Here is a 21,963-nt window from a genome sequence, read left to right on the forward strand (position 1 = left end):
TGTGTGTGTGAGAGGGGTGCTGTGTGTGAGAGGGGTGCTGTGCAGTGTGGGGGGTGCTGTGCTGTGTGGGGAGGTAGGGGTGCTGGGCGGGGGTAAGGGTGCTGTGTGGGGGGGTAGGGGTGCTGTGTGTGGAGGTAGAGGTGCTGTCTGTGGGGGGAGGGTTGGGGTGCTGCGTGTGGGGGAGGGGAGGGGTGCTGGGTGTGGGGGAGGGGAGCTGCGTGTGGGGGGTAGGGGTACTGTGGGGGGGTACGGGTACTGTGGGGGGTAGGGGTACTGTGTGTGGGGGGGTAGGGGTACTGCTGGGGGGTAGGGGTGCTGTGTGTGGGGGGGTAGGGATGCTGTGTGTGGGGGGTAGGAGTACTGGTGTGGGGTAGGGGTGCTGTGTGTGGGGGGGTAGGGGTGCTGTGTGTGGGGGGTAGGGGTACTGCTGGGGGTAGGGGTGCTGTGTGTGGGGGGTAGGGGTACTGCTGGGGGGTAGGGGTGCTGTGTATGTGGGGTATGGGGTTCTGCTGGGGGGTAGGGGTGCTGTGTGTGGGGGGTAGGGGTACTGCTGGGGGGTAGGGGTGCTGCTGGGGGGTAGGGGTACTGCTGTACGCATGCCATAGGTTCGCCATCACTGCCCTAGGGTGTATTCTTTAATAAATAGTATGTGTTTTTGGGGAAGTTTTAATAACCAACCATCTAAACTACTCCAAATTGGAACATGGACACAGCGTAAAACTTCAAAGTTAGAAAAAAACTGCCTCCGTCTCAAATGTGCCCCTTCAACATCCACATATACCTGGCAAAGGTACATACGGGGATATTGCTGTACTCAGACCACATAGTTGAGCAACATATGAAGTATTATACAGTGGTAGCACACATAAGGTTTGCAAAATATACTGTGCAAACTCACTTTGTGTGTCAAAAAGGCAGAAAAAATGCTTATTTCCACTACACCTGGTACAAGCTAGCAGAAAAATGATCCCACGCTAAGGTTCAAAATATGCCTTTTCAAATACCCTGGGATGTCTTCTTTAAGAAATGGTATGGCTTTATGGGGTATTTGGATTACATAGCCTGGTAAAATACTCTAAAATAGGACATGGTCACAGCGTAAAAATTAAAAGTTTGAAAAAAACTGGAATGGCTGTGTCCCAAATGTGCACCTCCGATGTCCACATATACCTGGCAAAGGCTTATTACCACTACACCTGGTACAAGCTAGCAGAAAAATGATCCCACGCTAAGGTTCAAAATATGCCTTTTGAAATACCCTGGAGTGTCTACTTTAAGAAATGGTAGGCCTTTGTGGGGTAGTTTGAATTTAAAACCTGCGAAGATGCTTGGAAATTGCACATAGGCCCAGCATCAAAATTCAAAGTTCGGTAAAAACTGATATGGCTTGGTCTCCTATATGGCACTGTAGCTTCACGAAATAGTGCCAAAGACATTCATTGGGGGTGTCTTTTTACTCAGAAGACTTAGCTGAGCATAATTTGGGGGTTTTGAACTTAGTGGCACATATGAAATATACAAATTGCCCAGCAAAAATGCAATCCGTATGTAAAAAATGCACAAAATTATTTTTTACCACATACTTTGGCATATAATGGTGAACAAATGGGGGCATGATAAGGCACAATATGCACCTTATGAGATACCCTGGAGTGTCTACTTTTACAAATGGTAGGCCTTTGTGGGTTTTTTTTGAACAGTCAAACTACTATAATACCCCAAATGGAAGCATAGGCTCATTAAATCCGTCTCTCAAAATTCGACTGTGAATATTGAAAAGGACAGGTCTCCTATATGGCACTGTAGCTTCACGAAATAGTGCCATAGACATACAATAGGGGTGTCCTTTTACTCAGCAGATGTAACTGAACACAAAATAAAACTTTGTACAGGAATAGCACACATCAACGTTACAAAATACACATGAGAAGTTCTTTGTTATAAGTTTGTGTGCCAAAACCCCCAAAAAACACAATTTTACTCCAATATTTAGCAGAGGTTGGCAGTGAAATGGCTACGTAGAAAGTGTCAAAACAACCTTAGGTAAATAGCCTGTGGTGTCTACTTTATATAAATATATACTTTTGTGTGGCAATTTGTTTTCTTTTATGGCTATTAAGCTTACAAGACAAACATACCAAATTCTAAAATCGCTCCACATTAAAAGTTTATTTTACTCCTTGTGCTTTGTGACCTGTAACTACCAAAAAAAAACTTAAAATCCCAGACACATTATATATTCTGTAAATCAGAACAACTAAATGAATTTATTTTTTAATTACTTTCCTTAACCTGCACTAATTGTGCACACATTATTATTGCAAAAACTGTAAAAAAATACACAACATTTTTCGTTTTTCTGTATTTTTTTATAATAAATAAGCATTTATATATATGTTACATCAAATTAAAGCCCTTTCTGTCCTTTAAAAAACGGTATATAATATGCGTCGGTGCAAAAAATTTGTAAAATGCAAATTGCAGTTGAACGCAAACAGCAAAAAAATGCTAAAAATGCTGTTGTCATTAAGTGAAAGACAAGCTTCTGAAGCTCTGTCCTTAAGGGGTTAAAATTGATATAAATACAAATACAGAACCTAAATGTGAAAAATGTATATACTGGACACAAATTAATACAGTCTAAGAAGTTATATAAGAAGAATAAGTAAATAGATGTTCGATGCATAAATAAATACATTTGATACATTTTAACCCCTTCCCGACCGGTGACGGAAATTTTCCGTCAACCTTGTCCTTCAGTTAAGGACCGTTGACGGAAAATTTCCGTCATTTACTAAAGTTAACCCCAGATCGCCGCAATCGCGGCGATCGCGGGGTTAACGGTGCTCCGGTCTGCCTCTGTATTAGAGGCAGACCGGGAGCACCCGATCGGGCTGCCCCAGCACCGGTGCTCACTCTGACAGCATGTCAGAGCGAGCGCTCCAAATACTCACCTTCCGCCTCCCTGCACTTCCGGGTTCTGTGTGAAGTGCAGGGAGACGGATCTTCAATGATCCTGCCCCCTAGTGTAAAAAAAAAAATTAAAGTTAAATCCCACCCCCACTTTTCCCTGTTTTAATAAAATTAACCCCTTCCCTGCCAATTGATCACTGACTACAGTGATCAATTGGCAGGGTATACATTTTAATGTCATCTGATTTTTTTTTTTTTTAACCCCTGAGGGTTAATTATTATTTTTTTTAACCCTCAGGGGGTTACATAGTTACATAGCTGAAAAGAGACTTGCGTCCATCAAGTTCAGCCTTCCTCACATATGTTTTTTGCTGTTGATCCAAAAGAAGGAAAAAAAAAACCATTTGAAGCACTTCCAATTTTGCAACAAGCTAGGAAACAAATTCCTTCTTGACCCCAGAATGGCAGTCAGATTTATCCTTGGATCAAGCAGTTATTACCCTACATTGAAAGATTATATCCTTGAATATTCTGTTTTTGCATGTATGCATCTAGTAGCTGTTTGAACATCTGTATGGACTCTGATAAAACCACTTCTTCAGGCAGAGAATTCCACATCCTGATTGTTCTTACAGTAAAAAAAACCTTTCCTTTGCCTTAGACGAAATCTTCTTTCTTCTAGTCTAAACGCATGACCTCGTGTCCTATGTAAAGTCCGGTTTGTGAATAGATTTCCACACAATGGATTGTATTGGCCCCGAATATATTTGTATAATGTTATCATATCCCCTCTCAGGCGACGTTTTTCTAAACTAAATACGTTTAAATTTGTTAACCTTTCTTCATAGCTGATATGTTCCATTCCTTTTATTAATTTTGTAGCCTGCCTCTGCACTTTTTCTAGTGCCATAATATCCTTTTTTAGAACAGGTGCCCAAAATTGCACAGCATATTCAATGTGTGGTCTTACCAGTGATTTATAAACAGGCAAAATGATATTCTCGTCCCGAGAATGAATGCCCTTTTTCATGCATGACAATACCCTACTGGCCTTGGCCACTGCTGATTGACATTGCACATTGTTGCATAGTTTGTTGTCTATAACAATTCCCAAGTCCTTTTCGTGTGTTGTTACCCTAATTCGCTTCCATTAAGGGTATACGTTGCTTGTGTATTCTTTACGCCGAAGTGCATAACTTTGCATTTTTCAACATTAAATTTCATCTGCCATTTGAGTGCTCAGTCCTGCAGTCTATCTAAATCCCTCTGCAGCAAAGTAATATCTTGCTCACATTGTATTATTTTACAAAGTTTTGTGTCATCTGCAAACATTGAAACATGACTTTCAATGCTGCCTTTAAGATCATTTATAAACATGTTAAATAGAAGGGGTCCCAGAACAGACCCCTGAGGGACACCACTTGCCACCTCTGTGCAGCTTGAAAATTTACCATTAACGACAACTCTTTGTACTCTGGTTTTAAGTGCTCTGTGTTCTACCCAAGAACAAGCATTTTCATCTAGACCGATTTCCTTGAGTTTGAACACTAATCTTCTGTGTGGAACTGTATCAGATGCCTTTGGCAAAGTCCAAATAGATCACATCCACTGCAACACCCTGATCTATACTTCTACTTACTTCTTCGTAGAATGCAATCAAGTTAGTTTGACACGACCTGTGCTTCATAAAACCGTGCTGATTTTTGCTGATAACCATGTTCTTCTCAAGGAATTCTTGAATATAATCCCTTAATAACCTTTCAAATATTTTACCAGCCACAGAAGTTAAGCTCACAGGTCTATAATTTCCAGGCAAGGATTTTGAACCCTTTTTGAATATAGGAACCACATCTGCCTTCCTCCAATCCTCCGGAACACTTCCTGAAAGAAAAGAATCTTGAAAGATTAAAAACAGAGGTTCACTTATTTCTACACTTAGTTCCTTAAGTACTCGTGGATGGATACTGTCAGGCCCTGGAGCTTTGTTTATATTAACTTTCTTTAGTTGCTGCAGCACCTTGTCTTGAGTTAACCAATTACAATTATTCTGCAACTTTTTAGTAGCAATCATTTGCACATCTATTGCCATGGGTTCTTCCTTAATATATACAGAGGAGAAATAGTTATTTAAAATTCCTGCCTTTTCCTGGTCTTCATTGACTAACACCCCCGTTTCAGTTTTTAGTGTAGCTACACTTTCATTTTTTTTTTTTTTTAGAATTTATGTACTTAAAACATGCTTTAGGGTTGGTTTTGCTCTCTTTAGCTATCATTTTTTCATTTTGAAGTTTAGCAAGTCTAATTGCCTTTTTGCACGCATTATTTGCTTCCTTATATCTTTTATAAGATGCATCTGATTTGTCCGATTTAAATGCTTTAAATGCCCTTTTCTTATTTTTAATCTCTTGTTTTACTTTTCTAGTAAGCCACATTGGTTTTAATTTGTTTCTTTTATATTTATTTCCCAATGGTACATACTGAGAAATGTACCTTTCTAATATTTGTTGGAAGATGATCCATTTATCCTCAGTGTTCTTTTCACTAAAGAGTTTGTCAGTCAATATATTGTAAAGCTTCCCTTAACTTATTGAAATTGGCCTTTTTAAAATTATATGTTTTAGTATACCCCATGTGCTTTTGTTTTTTTGAGTTTATTTCAAAGGACACTATATTGTGATCACTATTTCCCAAGTGCTCACCTACTTGAATGTTGGTCAAAAGATCAATGTTGTTTGTTAAAACCAGGTCCAGACAAGCATCCATTCTAGTTGGTGCTTGTACTAGTTGTGACATGAAGGTGTCATTTAACAAGTTTAAAAACCTAATTCCCTTTGCTGAGCTACTAGTCCCTCTGTCCCAATTTATGTCCGGGTAATTAAAATCTCCAATAATTAAAGTGTTACCCAGATTTGCAGCTTTCTCAATTTGCTCAAACAGCTGTTGTTCCTCGTCAATATTAACATTAGGTGGTTTATAACATATCCCAACCAATAGTTGGTTTATTTTCCCCCAAGCAGATATTTACCCATAAAGCCTCCACATTTTCCTCATCGCATTCCATTTGCTTAAGATTAACGTTACATTTTTTTTTAAAAATAAGCTTTAAAAAGGTAAAAAAAAATAAAAAATGTTTAACTGTTTAGTAACGTTTAAGTAAAAAAAAAATACCACCCCCCTTTACCCAGTCTAAATAAAAATTAACCCCTTCCCTGCCAGTTGATCACTGCCTACAGTGATCAACATACAGGTCGCAGTATTATACTGTGATCTAATTTTTTTTTTAACCCCTGAGGATTAACTTTTATTTATTTTTTTTAACCCTCAGGGGTTCAATTTATTTAATTAATTCATTTAAATATTTTATAATTATATATTTTGCTAGCTGGGGTGGGTGAGAGTTATGGGGAAATGGGGAATTTACTGTTAGTGCTACTTACTGCTAGTTAGGGGTTAACCGTAAAAGAAAAGTTTAGAAAAAAATGTAAAATTGTAAAAAAAAGTTAAGAAAATGTAAAACATTTAATAAGTTAAAAAAAGTTTAAAAACGGGTTTTACAAAGTAAAAAAAGATTTACAAAGTAAAAAAATACATTAAAAAAATGCTCATTACCACTACACTTGGTACAAGCTAGAGGAAAAATGATCCCACGCTAAGGTTCAAAATATGCCTTTTGAATTACCCTGGGATGTCTTCTTTAAGAAATGGTATGCCTTAATGGAGTAATTGGATTATATAGCCTTGTAAAATACTCTAAAATGGGACATGGACACAGCGTAAAAATTCAAAGTTTGAAAAAAACTGGAATGGCTGTGTCTCAAATGTGCCCCTTCAATGTCCACATATACCTGGCAAAGGTACATACGGGGGTATTGCTGTACTCAGCCGACATAGTTGAGCAACATATGAAGTATTATACAGTCGGAGTACACATAAGGTTTGAAAAATATACTGCGCAAACTCACTTTGTGTGTCAAAAAGGCAGAAAAAATGCGTATTACCACTACACTTGGTACAAGCTAGCGGAAAAACTATCACACGCTAAGGTTCAAAAAATGCCTTTTGAATTGCCCTGGGATGTCTTCTTTAAGAAATGGTATGCCTTTATAGTGTAGTTGTAATATGTAGCCTGCTCAAGTGCTCCAAAGTGGGACACGGACGCATCAAAACCCTCCATGAAAATTCACACTTAAAAAACTTAACTTGTTATGTCTCTTTTACAGCAGTGTAACTTCACAAAATAGTGTCTAGGTCATACATTGGGCATATTGTTTTACTCAGAAGGCTTAGCTGAGCATAATTTGGGGGGTTTGAACTTAGTGGCACATATGAAATGTACAAAATGCCCAGCAAAAATGTAATCCATATGTAAAAAATGCCCAAAATTATATTTTACCACATACTTTGGCATATATTGGTGAAAAAATGGGGGCATGTTAAAGCACAATATGCACCATATGAGATACCCTGAGGTGTCTACTTTTACAAATGGTAGGCCTTTGTGAGGTTTTTTTGAACAGTCAAACTGCTATAATACCCCAAATTGAAGCATAGGCCCATTAAATCCGCCTCTCAAAATTCTACTGTAAATGTTGAAACGGACAAGTCTCCTATATGGCACTGTAGCTTCACGAAATAGTGCCAAAGACATACAATGGGGGTACCGTTGTACTCAGCAGAAGTAACTGAACACATAATAAAACCTTGTACAGGAATAGCACACACCAACTTTACAAAATACACATGAGAAGTTCTTTGTTAAAAGTTTGTGTGCCAAATACCCCAAAATACTAAATTTTACTCCAATATTTAGCAGAGATTGGCAGTGAAATGGCTACTTAGAAAGTGTCAAAACAACCTTAGGACAATAGCCTGTGATGTCTACTTTATATAAATATATACTTTTGTGGGGCAATTTTGTTTTCTTTTATGGCTATTAAGCTTACAAGACAAACATACCAAATTCTAAAATCGCTCCATATTTACAGTTTATTTTATTCCTTGTGCTTTGTGACCTGTAACTACCAAAAAAAACTGAAAATCCCAGACACATTATATATTCTGTAAATCAGAACAACTAAATGAATTTATTTTTAATTACTTTCTTTGACCTGCACTAATTAGGCACACATTATTATTGCAAAAACTGTACAAAAAACACAAAATTTTTCTTTTTTTTTTGCATTTTTCTGTATTTTTTAATAATAAATAAGCATTTATATATATATATGTTACATCAAATGAAAGCCCTTTCTGTCCTCTAAACAATATGCGTTGGTGCAATAAACGAGAGAGATGCAAATTGAAGTTGAACGCATACAGCAAGAAAATGCAAAAATTGCTTGTGTCATTAAGCGTAAGACAAGCTTCTGAAGCTGTGTCCTTAAGGGGTTAATATCTAGACAGTTCACAGTTAGTAGTATATATTTGTTTACAATATTACACCTGTTATAATTGGGATGGTAATAGGAAATAGTTAATTCTTTAAGAGAAAAAATACAAATACATGTTTTAGATGTTATTCATAAAGGCATACATAAAACCTTTATATTAAATATGCTGCAGTAGTATTATAACCAAATGGAATTTAGATTGCTATTGGGTAGGATATGTATCCATTGGTGTTGTTTACATTCTTAAAGTAATATACAAATAAACATACAATGTTACATAATTTGATAATTAGTAAAACAGCAAGTGAAAAAATTATGAATACTATTAATGTTAATCAAATTATCCTATTAGTGGTCCATTCTGAAAAAGAACACATACATTAGTATATTCATCAATCAATTATATTTAAAATGACTTTGATCGATGATGGTGTGTTGTCGGACCTCTAAGTACATGTGAGAAGAGAAGAGAAGAGAAGAGAGATGGGACTGTGTGGATAAGAATACGTGTGAAGGTTAAATATATATTTTGACCCATTACAGTGTGATAATAGAATAAACTGAGGATTCATGGAAACAAATATAAAGAATAAAGATAAGGGAAATATAATGAATACAAAAATATTCTGTAGTGGAATATGGTAAGAAAGCAGCACAGTAAATGAAACCGAATGCAGAGTCCCAGTATGGATGTCTTAAGGTATATAAATATAACTAGGATTTGCCGTGAAGTATTACAGGAGGCGAGTTTGCACAACTCAATCTACATCCATCCTAAGCTGATCCGAGGGTTCATACCATCATTTGATACTCATAAGACTGGTAATACCATCATGAACTGATCTGTATTTTATGGATTTTTATATATAATCTTTTATTGTTTAATAAACTGGTTTTTATATTTGATCTAGTTTCTGCAATTAACTTCAGTCTATAGCGATACATTTATTGCTTAAGCAAACAGTTCCATATACGGTGTTGCTATTTCATTACATACAGTTGCAAGAAAAAGTATGTGAACCCTTTGGAATGATATGGAATTCTGCACAAATTGGTCATTAAATGTGATGATCATCATCTAAGTCACAACAATAGACAATCACAGTCTCTTTAAACTAATAATACACAAAGAATGAAATGTTGCCATGTTTTTATTGAACACACCATGTAAACATTTACAGTGCAGGTGGAAAAAAGTATGTATGTAATTAGGGAGTTATCTACGTATTCATTCTTGTCAATACATGACTGGCTAAGTAACTTATATTTTATATAAATGTGTGTTACTTGATTGTTGTAAGTGTTGCAAACGCTTACAGCTGAATCCTGGCTATGTTTGTATACTTTTTATTTAAAATTGTATACAATGTAACATTCTTCTTCTTTCACTGGGTAAGTATATTAGTACTTAGGCAATACTGTGCTTCGGCACTTTGACACCTCGGAACTTCGGCAAATTCGGCACTTCGGCACTACTACACTTCGGAAATTCAGTAATTTCGGGACTTCGGCAATTCAGCTATTCGGACATTCAGAAACACCCGAATGTCCGAATTACCCGAAATTTGGCCGAATTTTAATTCGGACCGAAATGAATTGCACATGTCTATTTGGCACTCTTTGCTGGCAAAATTTTATAGCACTCTCTGACCCTACGCATTTTCTTTCCCCTGTGTTATTTCTTTTACAAACCTTTGGCGATATTTACCTTTACTGCTTAAATCAAGACAAGACATAAGCTCTCCCAATCAGCTTACCCTCGGACCTAACCAAATCTCTCACTCCTTTGACTGGAGAACAGCATCTCTTACTTATCTGGGAGTTAATATCACCCATCTTTCAGGTATCAGGAAACTTACTTATGTCCCTATACAAGGATTATGCAAAGGCGAAATGAACAAATGGAAGTCTCTCAGACTCTTGTGGCTGGGGAGAATAAACATCTCATTTATCAGAGTCTGTACAAATGTTTAAACAGCAACTTGCAAAAGCATAATATTCAATTATATAAGTTTTCACCTGTAGGGTAATAGCTTCTTGATCCAAGGATAAATCTGAATACCATTCTAGGGTTAAGAGGGAATTTTTTTCTGTAGTTTGTTGCAAAATTGGAAGTGCTTCAAACTTGTTTTTTGTTTTCCATTTTTTGGGTCAACATCAAAAAACAAGGGGGCGTGGCCTGAGCTCTGACCGAGATGGACGCTTAGAGAGTGAGCTCCGCTCCGCCGGCACAAAACATAGCCTTAAAACCAGCGATAAACGGCACACATGGGACGACACCGCCACACCGATACCCCCCAGACCCCGAGGGGCTCCCAGTCCGGACACACTCACGGACCGATGGACGGCTTCCTCCAAACCCACACCGAAGTAAGTGGGGAAGCGTGCGGATCCAATATGGCGCCGACATCACCCCCCACGAGCGGACCGCGTGGCACTACCCTAGATGGGCTTGGGGAAGAGATCCGCTCGATGGCTGCAGCCATGGTGACTAAGGCAGACCTCTTGATTCACACCACATCCATACAAGATGCATTACGTGCGGAAATAGCAGGTATCAGATCTGAGGTCGCAGTACAAGCAGGCCGCATTCAGAATATTGAGCACGCACAGGAGGCCCAATCCACAAGACTGCAGGCAACTGACACAGCCCTTGCACGCCAGGGGGAAATGCTGTTGCATATGAGGAGAACGGTGGAAGACTTAGACAATAGGGGACGGAGAAGCAATATCAGAGTACGTGGAGTCCCTGAAGCTGAAGGGGAGGAAAATATAGAACACACCCTGAATGATCTCTTCCATCAGATCATGGGTGAGCAGGCTCCTCACACCTTCAAATATGACCGTGCACACAGAGCATTGCGCCCCAGATCCCTAGATGACAGCCCAAGGGATATTATATGCTGCCTCAGCTCGTTCCGTGACAAAGATGCCATCATGAAAGCAGCTAGAGCTCAACCTACCTGGAACCACCGAGGGGCACTGATCTCCGTATTTAATGACCTTTCGCCCATCACCTTAGAGGCCAGGAGGGCGTTAAAACCTATCACGGCAGCCTTGCAAGAACAAAATATCGCCTATAGATGGGGTTTCCCCTTTGCCTTGATGGCCCGACACCAGAATGGTTGGGCCTCCATCCGATGGCCAGAAGAGATCCCCAGATTCCTCGAGGAAATGACTTACCGAACATCTCGGTTCCGGACTGGGTCCTGGGCCCACTGGGAGGGAGACCCCAACATCAAAGGGGAGCACCACGGAGGCGAGGAGGTGGATCGCCTCGGGGCCTAGCGAGACGCAGACGCAACAACCCAGAGGCACCAGAATAATGAGTATGCCCACCGCCTCCCTGAATACCCATCCCAACTCCTGCATTCCCCTGGATACCCACGTACCCCACCGCCCCTTTGAAATTTATGGACTAACCGCAGACATTGGAACCCTAGGGGACCACCCCTTACATAGACAGGTTACAATATCCCTTCGTTACACCAACTCACTGGATGTGGACAGCAGTTGTTATACACCCACACAGACATAAGAGAGAACACGATCAGTACCAGCTCTCAGACCAAAGGACACGGAACCCACCGACTACGGAAAATGTGGACACTGCGATACACTTATTGAATGGTGCACCGAACCAGCTCCTGGAAGGCAGACATAGCGGGGGAACAACCCCATGCACGTGTGATTGTATATACCCCTACAAAACAGGACTCCGCTGTGAAAACCATACACCTCTGCATTGAACAAAACTCTGAACCCCCACACTGCACCGTCTAACCGAAAGATGCCCACGATGGACTAACGGTACAGGGTGTCACGTCCACACTCACACAACACTGGGTGTTCAACTTATTGACACGCTTATGGTCATGTTACCAACACATAGGCCGCACACGGCACACATTTCAAAGGTTATGCCACACTCATTCTATTGCAACATCTGTAATACCACGGTATACTAGCAGGGACATATACCTATACCACATGCTACACTCCGCAACATGATGCAAGGGGGGGGGAGGGCTCGAGGGGGTATCTGACTACAACACTGTCGAGGAATAATGCTACTTATAACTTATACAGGTACACGTGGAGGTGATACCATTGATTGTACTTTATATGCATTGCCTGATACTCGTTAAATGCACATCCATTGCGGGGATAACTATGGGATGGGAGGAGGGGAGACAGGGAGGGGAAGTGGCTTGAGCTATGCCACATGTTTACTAATATTGCTATGTTGAAATGTTTATATGTTGTTATTCATGCTTTCTTTGTTCCATACTCTACCATGTGTTCTTCACAGCACTAGGCTGTGGTGCTGGCGGAGAGGAGTTAGTTGATACAAACCACATACCACATACACACTTTGGATCCGTATCGGATCGGGGCGAGGCCGCCTACCCCTAAGACAGGCCGTGCATAGAATAATACGGCGGAGCTCCCCGGGACCCCAACTCCTGGTCTGGTTACTGGAGTGGGCCTGGGCAACCCCTGCCGTCGCACGACTATACCCCCTTCTCCTGAAGGGGGACCGAGGTGAACACTCTCCCTTCCCACTGTGGGGGTCACCTCTATCTGGGGACCTAACAATCCCCATTTTCTTAACCTCTCCACTACACCCACTCTACACCTTACAACCCACACTTAACACACCGGCGTCTACCTCTCCCTTGCCCTGCGGTGCGGCCCACAGGCGGGTGAGCTCACCGAACCCGATACCCTACCCAATCCCAACATCACATACCCAGACAACACATAAAAGTCCGCACACTCGCGAGATCCACAAATTATTACTACACAGTTATAGCTAGGGACTCCAGTGCACGCACAGGGGTAACACGACATAACCTGCCACACCACGCCCGCGCAGCGCACAGAACCCAGGGAAACTATACGGAGACACGATTAGGCCTATTGATAACAATAGCTAAAGGACAGGTGCTGGTATCTCCGCGTGACCGGGCCCTCTCGGTGGTGTGACTATGGCGTACCTCGGTGCCCCGCTCAATGTCATGACTCTCAACTGTCGGGGCCTGAACGTCCCAGAACGGCGCACTCACCTACTGCGAGAATTACATACGAAACGGATCTCAGTGGCAATGCTCCAAGAGACCCATTTCCTTGAGGGCTCCGCGCCCAAACTCCGAAACCGACATTTCCCTAACAACTCCTTTGGCAATCACCCCACGGCCCGCAGAGCTGGAGTTGCAATACTAATCGCGGCCGAATTGGACTTTAAAGAACTAGGTAAGATGACAGGCACACAAGGGAGATTTCTCTTCCTCAAAGGCACCATTGCAGGCAAGCTTTACACCTTAGCGTCAGTCTATGTGCCCAATAAGAACCAGGCACGCTTCATCCGAAGAACACTGAACAAGCTGCGGGAATTCTCCGAGGGCACACTCATTCTGGGGGGGGACCTTAACACCCCCCTAGAACCCCACATAGACACCTCCACAGGGCATAGCCATATACCACGATCTAGCCTTCACTCAATCCGTAAGTCAATGGACGACCTGGGGCTAGTAGACTGCTGGAGAGCGCTCAATCCAGATACTAAAGACTACACTCATTACTCCGCACTCCATGGGCGCTATTCGCGAATTGACTACCTGTTACTTCAACAGGAAGGATTGCCCCGATTACGGAAGGCCACCGTAGAACCTGCTACATGGTCTGACCACGGTCCTGTGACAGTGGAACTGGAATCGCCGATGTTCAAGCCGGCACAATGGACTTGGCGCTTAAACGAGTCACTGCTCCAGGACCCGGAGGTGAAAGGGGAAATTACACAAGCTCTCGACCTATACTTTCAAGAAAACGACGTGGCAGACATTTCACCAATCGCACTGTGGGAAGCTCACAAGTGCACCATCCGTGGCACACTCATCAAAATCGCCTCACGCAAGAAAAAAGCAACCCTGAGGGAAATGACGGACCTATATGCTACCATCTCGAGGTTGGAACTCCAACACAAAGAAACTCAACGTGCCGACATACAAAAGGACTTAACAGAGGCCCGACACCGACTCAGGGACCTAATTACGAGAAGACACCACCGATTTCTACAACACTCAAAAACATTTTTTTATATCCACGCAAACAAAGGTGGCAAATACTTGGCCCACATCCTGAAAGGCGATACCCCTCGCACACGGGTGCACAAAATACGACTACCGACAGGGAATTCATCCCAACACCCAGACGACATCGCAAATGAATTCCGTCGATTTTACCACGCCTTATACAACCTACCTGGCCCCGGAGTTACGCCACCGACGCAGCTTAACAACACATCTATCCACGAATACCTGCGTAGCACCGTAAGCAGAACAGTGACAATGGAAGCAGCTAACATACTGGACGACCCGATTAGTATTGAGGAGATGGCTGCGGCCCTGAAGCGCACCAAATTGGGAAAAGCTCCGGGACCTGACGGCTTCTCCACAGGATATTACAAACGCTTTTCTTCCATCCTCTTGCCGAGACTGACGACTGCGGTCAACACCATCACCGAGGGACAACGACTTGGACCAGAATCTCTGGCAGCTACCATCACAGTGTTACTTAAGCCCGGAAAAGACCCCGAACAGTGCAGCAGTAACCGTCCAATATCCCTACTAAACGTGGACACGAAACTGCTCACTAAAGTGCTCGCAACCAGGATACAACGCGTGCTACCAAGTCTGATCCACGCGGATCAGACAGGGTTCATACCAGGGAGAGAAGCCCGAGACAGCACCTTACGCCTCTTCTCTATACAGCACAGAGCCCGGGAGTCACGGGATAAGATTTTGCTACTTTCCACATATGCTGAAAAAGCTTTTGACCGCGTCAACTGGTCATACATGCTGGACACGCTGCGAGCCATGGGACTCGGACAAAACATGCTGACATGGATAACGGCGCTGTACGACTCGCCCCGCGCAACGGTCCGAGTGAATGGGGCCCTGACACCTAGCTTTGCGATCAACAACGGAACGAGACAGGGGTGTCCCCTGTCACCACTCCTGTTCGCAATAACACTGGAACCGTTGCTACAGGCGATCCGACAGAACCCAGATATCACGGGATACACATGGAAGGACACGGAGCACAAAGTAGCCGCTTACGCGGATGACCTCCTTTTTTTTATATCTAACCCACGGATCACGATCCCATGCCTGCTCCTGGAATTTGAAAAATTTGGGAGAATATCGGGGTTCAAGCTGAACCTCTCAAAATGTGAGGTACTCAACTTGACCTTCCCAACAGGAGAATACACAGAAATGGGAGCCGCCTTCCCGTTCCGATGGTGCGTAGGGAGGATGAAATACCTCGGTGTCTGGATAACTACGAACCCCCAAGAGCTTTACCGATATAATTTCGCACACATCCTCCAACAGGTAACCAGAGATCTCGACAACTGGAGATATCCGCACATTACATGGCATGGTCGAATTGCCGTACTTAAGATGAATGTGCTACCGAGAATCCTCTATCTATTTCAAACAATCCCACTGGCACCACCGCCTATCTTCTTTTCCACCCTAAAATCGGCTATCATACGATACGTCTGGAGGGGAGAAAGGTCCAGACTACGACACGAAACTCTATGCCTACCTAGAAGAGAGGGGGGGCTGGCACTCCCAGACTTCCAACGATACCATCAAGCAACCACGATGCAGCGAATTCTAGAATGGCACGCAAATGACCCCCCAAAACTATGGGTGACTCTGGACAGAGGAGACTCGAAAGCTAAACTTAAAGCAGCAGTGTGGCAAGGAGGATCGAGACGTCGCAATGACGGGGGAACAGGGAACCCAGTGACTCAAACACTGGTGACATGGGGGAAAATAAGGAAAACCACACAGGTCTCCCCGATCCCTAGCCCCCTGATCCCCATTACCCCTAACGCGGGTATAGGGGGAGGTGTCCCGGCCCGGGCTTGGATATTCCTGGAGGAAAGGGACTACATCCCGATATACACTGTGCTTAAGGAAGGAACGATACAGCCCCTACGCACACTGTTGGCAGATAGACCTCTTACGCCAATGGCGTCCCTCCGACATATGCAGCTGACACACTATTATGAATCGCTTCCACTCAAAGAACAGCTGCATAGAGAACTCACCTGGTTCGAGGATATATGCCACCGAGGAGCGCAACTCGACAAAGCAGTCTCACAGCTCTACCAGCACTTAATAGTCAGTACCACCGCGAATAACCACACCTTCAAGAGACGATGGGAAGACCAACTGGGAAAATCCATATCAACATCGAAGTGGGACAAAGCGCTCTTGTGGCAACACAAAAGCTCCTCCAGTTCCCACTACCAGGAGGTCAATTATAAATTGATCTCCATGTGGTACAGAACGCCAGTCGCCTTACACAGAATATTCCCGGAGGTGTCCCCAACATGCTGGAGATGCCAGGAGGAAAGGGGGACGGTGGTACACCTGTGGTGGGACTGTAGTACCATTATACCATACTGGGAACGAATCAGGACAGAAATTAAAGTGGTCCTAGGGGATGACACAGAGTGGTCCAAAGAACTGGCTCTCCTCCATATCACCTCTCAGTCCATATCTAGATATAAGAAGTCCATACTCAGACACCTATTGAACGCAGCCAAGGCCCTTATACCTCTGTACTGGAAACGTGTGGAGATCCCCACGGTAGAGGAGTGGCGCCATAGGGTCGGAGACATACAACTGCGGAGGCACTGCAGGCATCCCTGGCGGGTCGAGAGGCCAGGCACGCGGAGCTATGGCAACCTTGGTTCATTTACAAAGCCAGAGGACATTAAATAAATCACGGCCTAGCATGAGGGAGGGGGAAAAGAGGTTGGGCATTAGAACATACCACAGCACGATAACACTGCCGGAAACACAAACACCCTTATACCGAGGGAATACCCCCGAGAATAGTAACCTCAACGTTAGATCTCTGGTGTGGTCTCCCACACATACAATCTGACGCTGGGGATGAGTGGTCCGAGCGAACCAGGCCATCTCTCACTGGGCCAGGGGGGTCGCTTGCCGTGGGGGCTGCATCGCAGGGACCCGGAGGGGGACGCTGACACGAACACCACCACACCCCACCTATCATATCGCCTACCAACAATCTGATCTTCCTCACTACCCCAAAAATAAAGACATCTCACATAGACATCATCACGTACACTCTACCCGGAAGGGCAAAAAGGTACTCAAATATGAGATGAAATACCCCACCTATGGGAACGCGCTATTTTTGTTTACTTACACACACTACAGTCTTGACATACACACACTATACACTCATAGAAAAGGACACTGCATCTTATGCATATCGATGGTATTAACAAGCACAATATGTTGAAAAATTGCTGAATTATAAACAGAAAAATATAAGATGCAGACATATTATGTAACCACGAATGTTTATTTGAGGCCTACGAGCCCTACATTTACTGTTACCTTGTTAATGTATATGATCTCCTACTCTTTTTCAAAAACCCAAAAAAAAAAAAAAAAAAAAAGCTGTAAAGTACTTATGCAACACTCTATAAACTGTTATGTCATGATAACTTGTTCGCTACCAGACCTAAATTGTATACTCCTAGATGATCTTTCTTACTGGCCTGCGAGCCTAAGACAATTGTTGCTGTACGGTGAACAAATAAAAAGATTTATAAAAAAAAAACATCAAAAAACAAATGAGAGGAATACTGAACTTGATGGACACATGTCTCTTTTCAACCAACAGGGAGGGAAAAAACTATTTGATCCACTGTCTAAGGTGTTACATTTATTCAGCCAATCGCAAATTGGCACAGTATTCTTTACAAACCAAGCAATTCTAATACATCACATACAATTCTGTATGTTAGGAGTAGAGAAGCAAGTCTGCTCAGCATAACTCAGGGTGTTTTGCTGAGCAGGCAGGGGAGACACCCTACTAAGCATTTTAAAACATTTCACTGATATAGCTAAAAAGTCTCTAATCATTATATATAATTTGATACATCAAGACCAAGCAATACAATTGACCCGAACCTAGTTATACCCTAAAGAAAACATGCATTTATGGTTTAACTACATGCTTTTAGTCTATGCTTTGTTTAGGAACTCCCTCTTCGTGTTTTTTAAAGTGCCTGTTTCATAAGATGTTTCTTTAAAGGAACACTAGACCACTTAATCTCAATGTGGCCTGAGTGCAATGTGCCGCCGGTTTAACCATGCAGTTGGAATGGCAATGCATTCATTGTAAGGTTAACCACTAGAGGTGCTCCTCTAAAACAGCACAGTAAAACTGCTATTTTAATTAGATGATCTTAGAGAGACCATCTGATTTTGCCACGTATGGGAAATTATGGGATTGTCTGAGATCATCGATCTCAATGAGCTCAGCAAAAAGGGGCGGGACTTGAGTGAAGAGACTGGCAAGGCAAGGGAAACAAGGTAAGTAAAAATCTAAACACTAGTCTTTCAAATCATGTTGTGCACACTCTCTAAGCCATACCTAGTATGATAATGTGGTAGTATGAACTTTCACTTTATTGTTGTAGCTTAGCCCGGAAGGACGGTGGTAAATGGAAGGTAAATGTCAACCTTTTTTTGTAAACATTTTCACAGATTATCTTTGAACGTTGCCTGGGGATTCCTGGCACTAAAACTGTTACAGCATTGTAGTGGTTATGGTAATTAATGTCTCTTTAAATGAATGCTTAGTATAGAAATAAAAAATGAGTCGAGGTTCCAGTTCAACAGACAATATATATGTTTCCACCACTTTTAGAAGGTATAGTCTACATATGCACCCAGTATAGAATCTATATTTAAGGCTCTTGGCGTGGAATTCCTTGGTCTGCTAAGACTGCACCAACCCGTTTTGTATTCATCTCCAAATGGAACATCTATAATTCAGTTTTAAATTATCCATAGGTGTCTGTTGTTGGCCTTGTTTACCTATCATTTTACAAGAGAAAAGGAGTAGACAAACACATTTTACCATGTATTTCCTTTTTTTTTATCTTCAGCTTTATTGTATTACTACTGTTTGTTCATTTCCATGTGTCTTAGATATTTCTTCTACCTGCTTTTATTTTTTTCATATTGTATATAAACCACTTCCTTATTTTGAAACTCAGTCTCTTCTGCTTCTCTTAAATTTGTGTTGCTTTCAGGTTGGCATTCGGTATTATTGCTCGCTCAGCAGGTCTCTATGAAAACGTAAAGAAGATTTGCTCTTGTGATGGGGTTACCATTTGGGAGGAGAGAGACTGTCCAATAGCGGGACCAGAACGGAACAAACGCAAAACTGCCAACCTTTAAGAAAACGTATCTTCCTTGTCAGAACATTTGATTACAAGTTACAATTAAAGATTTCAATTCCACAGACAAATCTATTAACTGTTGATAATTTAAAATTAGATTGATTTACATACATATTGATTTACGCATTACAGTCTAAGTAATCCTAGAACTAAGATTAATGGGAAGTAATCAAAACAGTATTAAATATTTCATTTACTGTCTTGTGCTAGAAAACATTTTCATTTGGTCTTGCAAAATGGCAACCAATGGTAATCTTTAATGCACGCTATAGTAGTTATGATACTTGGAGTCTTCATTTAATAATATAAAAGATAAAGTGAGGCTAATTGAGTAAATGTTTGTTTAACGTATTCTATTTCTTATTATTTTTCATTACAGCAGGCTGCGATTTCTTGGACATTTTTGATTCTTAAGGGTTTAATTTAAGTAGGCGTTTTAATTGAGTGAAATCATCTACTATCTAATCAGTGGAGATAAAACAACATTGCACAACCTGAAAAAGTTCAGATGTCATGAATTAAATGCACTGGTAGAAAACTGGTAGTCATGGACACCAAAGCCCACTGTGCAGGGCCAGTTCAATGGCTGAGTGTGTCTGCTGATTGATGTTAGCCAATGATCTATGCCCTGCACCGTCAGGCTTGACTTGATGAATTGAGCTTCCAGCTGTGAGGAAGCAGAATGCAGCACCTGGCACACCCCAGGAAGAGAGCAAACAGTTTGACTACATTGGGGTGGGATGCCAGCATGGGCGTCCGCAGGAATTTTTCCAGGGGGGGAATAATTGTAATGACATCCATGCTTGGTACCTTTTTGACAGTGTCATGAAAGGCAAGAGGCATAGTCATTATCACATAAAGCCAGGGTGAATAGCGTTTTCACAACTATGGTGTCAGGAATATATGTTTGTATTCCTGACATTATAGTGTTCCTTTAAGCAAATTAAAGGACCATTCTGGTCACCATAACAACTTCACCTAAATTAAAATGCTATGATGCCAGGAAGCCCCTGGGTGCTCTCTTTCCTTTAAGGGGTTAAACCGCTCTCAAATGGTTTAACCCCAAAAGCTTCCTCCAGCTCCAGGTCGCTCAGTGGTATTCAGCTTCTGAAACAGAGTGTAAGGAAGATGTCAGGCATGGGTGCCGCTGATTGGCTAGAGTGGACAGTTGACGCTCTAAGCCAATCGTGAGTTCTCGGTTCATAAAATATTTTTACTTTTTTAGGAATGGGGAGCTACTGATTGGCTTAGAGTGCCAGCTGACCGCTCTAGCCAATCAGCAACACCCCTACCCAATGGCTCTCTGTGCTTCCGGACACTCAGTAAATAAAAGTGAACACATTAACACTGATAATTTTTTTTTACTTTTGGAGATGAGAAGGTCCAGAGTTTCCCTGCCAGGCCCAGGTACCAAAACCTTATGATGTGATGTCCAGAATAAAGTGGAGGGTTCACTTCATTTGTCCTTCCTGCTCCAATCTCCTTTTCCTCTCCTTCATTTGACAGTCTTCTTTTTCTTCTGACACTGTTTTCTATCCTTTGCCCATTCTGCTCATTTTGCGCCCTTCTGCTCCTTTCTCATTCTGACCCCTTTCGGCTCCATTGCAGACCCTTTCTGCTCCTTTTTCTACTTTACCTTTGTGCTCCTTGCTGTCCCGTTCTGCTCCTTCTCCTATTTTACCTTTGTGTTCCTTCTGATTCTTTCTGCTCCTTTACCTTCCTGCTCCTCGCAGGCCCTTCCTGCTCATTCTCCTACTTTATGTTTGTGCTCCTTCTGCCCCTTCCAGCTAATTTCTGACCTTTTCTGCTTCTTCCACTTTACCTTTGTGCTGCTTTACCTTCCAGCTTCTTGCTGACCCTTCCTGTTCATTTCTGTTCCTTTGTGCTCCTTCTCCTACTTTACCTTTGTGCTCCTTGCTGTCCCTTTCTGCTCCTTCTCCAACTTTACCTTTGTGTTCCTTCTGATTCTTTCTGCTCCTTTACCTTCCTGCTCCTCGCAGGCCCTTCCTGCTCATTCTCCTACTTTACGTTTGTGCTCCTTCTGCCCCTTCCAGCTCATTTCTGACCCTTTCTGCTCCTTGATGTCCCTTCCTGCTCATTTCTGTCCCTTCTCCTTTCTGCTCCTTCTCTTACTTTACCTTCCTGCTCTTTGCTGTCTCTTCATATAGGCTGTCTCCCCTATCCCTCACTTCGATAGGCGTGCGCACAGGTGTGTCGGGTGTGCCTGGGCACACTCTAATCCCCGCGGCATGCCAATGGATTGAGACCGGCCGGACAGAGCGCTATTCGACCGGCGACTCTGGTCTAAGCCTCCATGGGCCGGTGGGGAGATCAAAGATCTACCTCATCGGT

The 21,963-nt window shown here is 42.5% G+C and overlaps 1 protein-coding gene and 1 long non-coding RNA gene across 2 annotated transcripts in view; one reads left to right on the forward strand and one right to left on the reverse strand.

Annotated features, from left to right (window-relative positions):
* The window catches only part of CCS (copper chaperone for superoxide dismutase), a 392,297-nt gene extending 372,335 nt beyond the window's left edge, over window positions 1-19,962 (forward strand). Inside the window, exon 8 of the mRNA XM_063438512.1 lies at window positions 19,462-19,962. Coding sequence (XP_063294582.1) covers window positions 19,462-19,609 — 148 coding nt within the window. The 3' untranslated portion in view covers window positions 19,610-19,962. The remainder of the gene's footprint in view (window positions 1-19,461) is intronic.
* An 845-nt stretch (window positions 19,963-20,807) lies between these two features.
* On the reverse strand, window positions 20,808-21,695 carry LOC134578448 (uncharacterized). Its single transcript, XR_010086105.1, has 3 exons — window positions 21,595-21,695; window positions 21,328-21,544; window positions 20,808-21,277 (listed from the first exon to the last, which is right to left on the reverse strand). It is a non-coding gene; the product is annotated as an uncharacterized LOC134578448 (long non-coding RNA).
* Between the last annotated feature and the right edge of the window lie 268 nt (window positions 21,696-21,963).

Source organism: Pelobates fuscus, chromosome 12 (genome assembly GCF_036172605.1).
Source record: "Pelobates fuscus isolate aPelFus1 chromosome 12, aPelFus1.pri, whole genome shotgun sequence".
Classification (NCBI taxonomy): domain Eukaryota; kingdom Metazoa; phylum Chordata; class Amphibia; order Anura; family Pelobatidae; genus Pelobates; species Pelobates fuscus.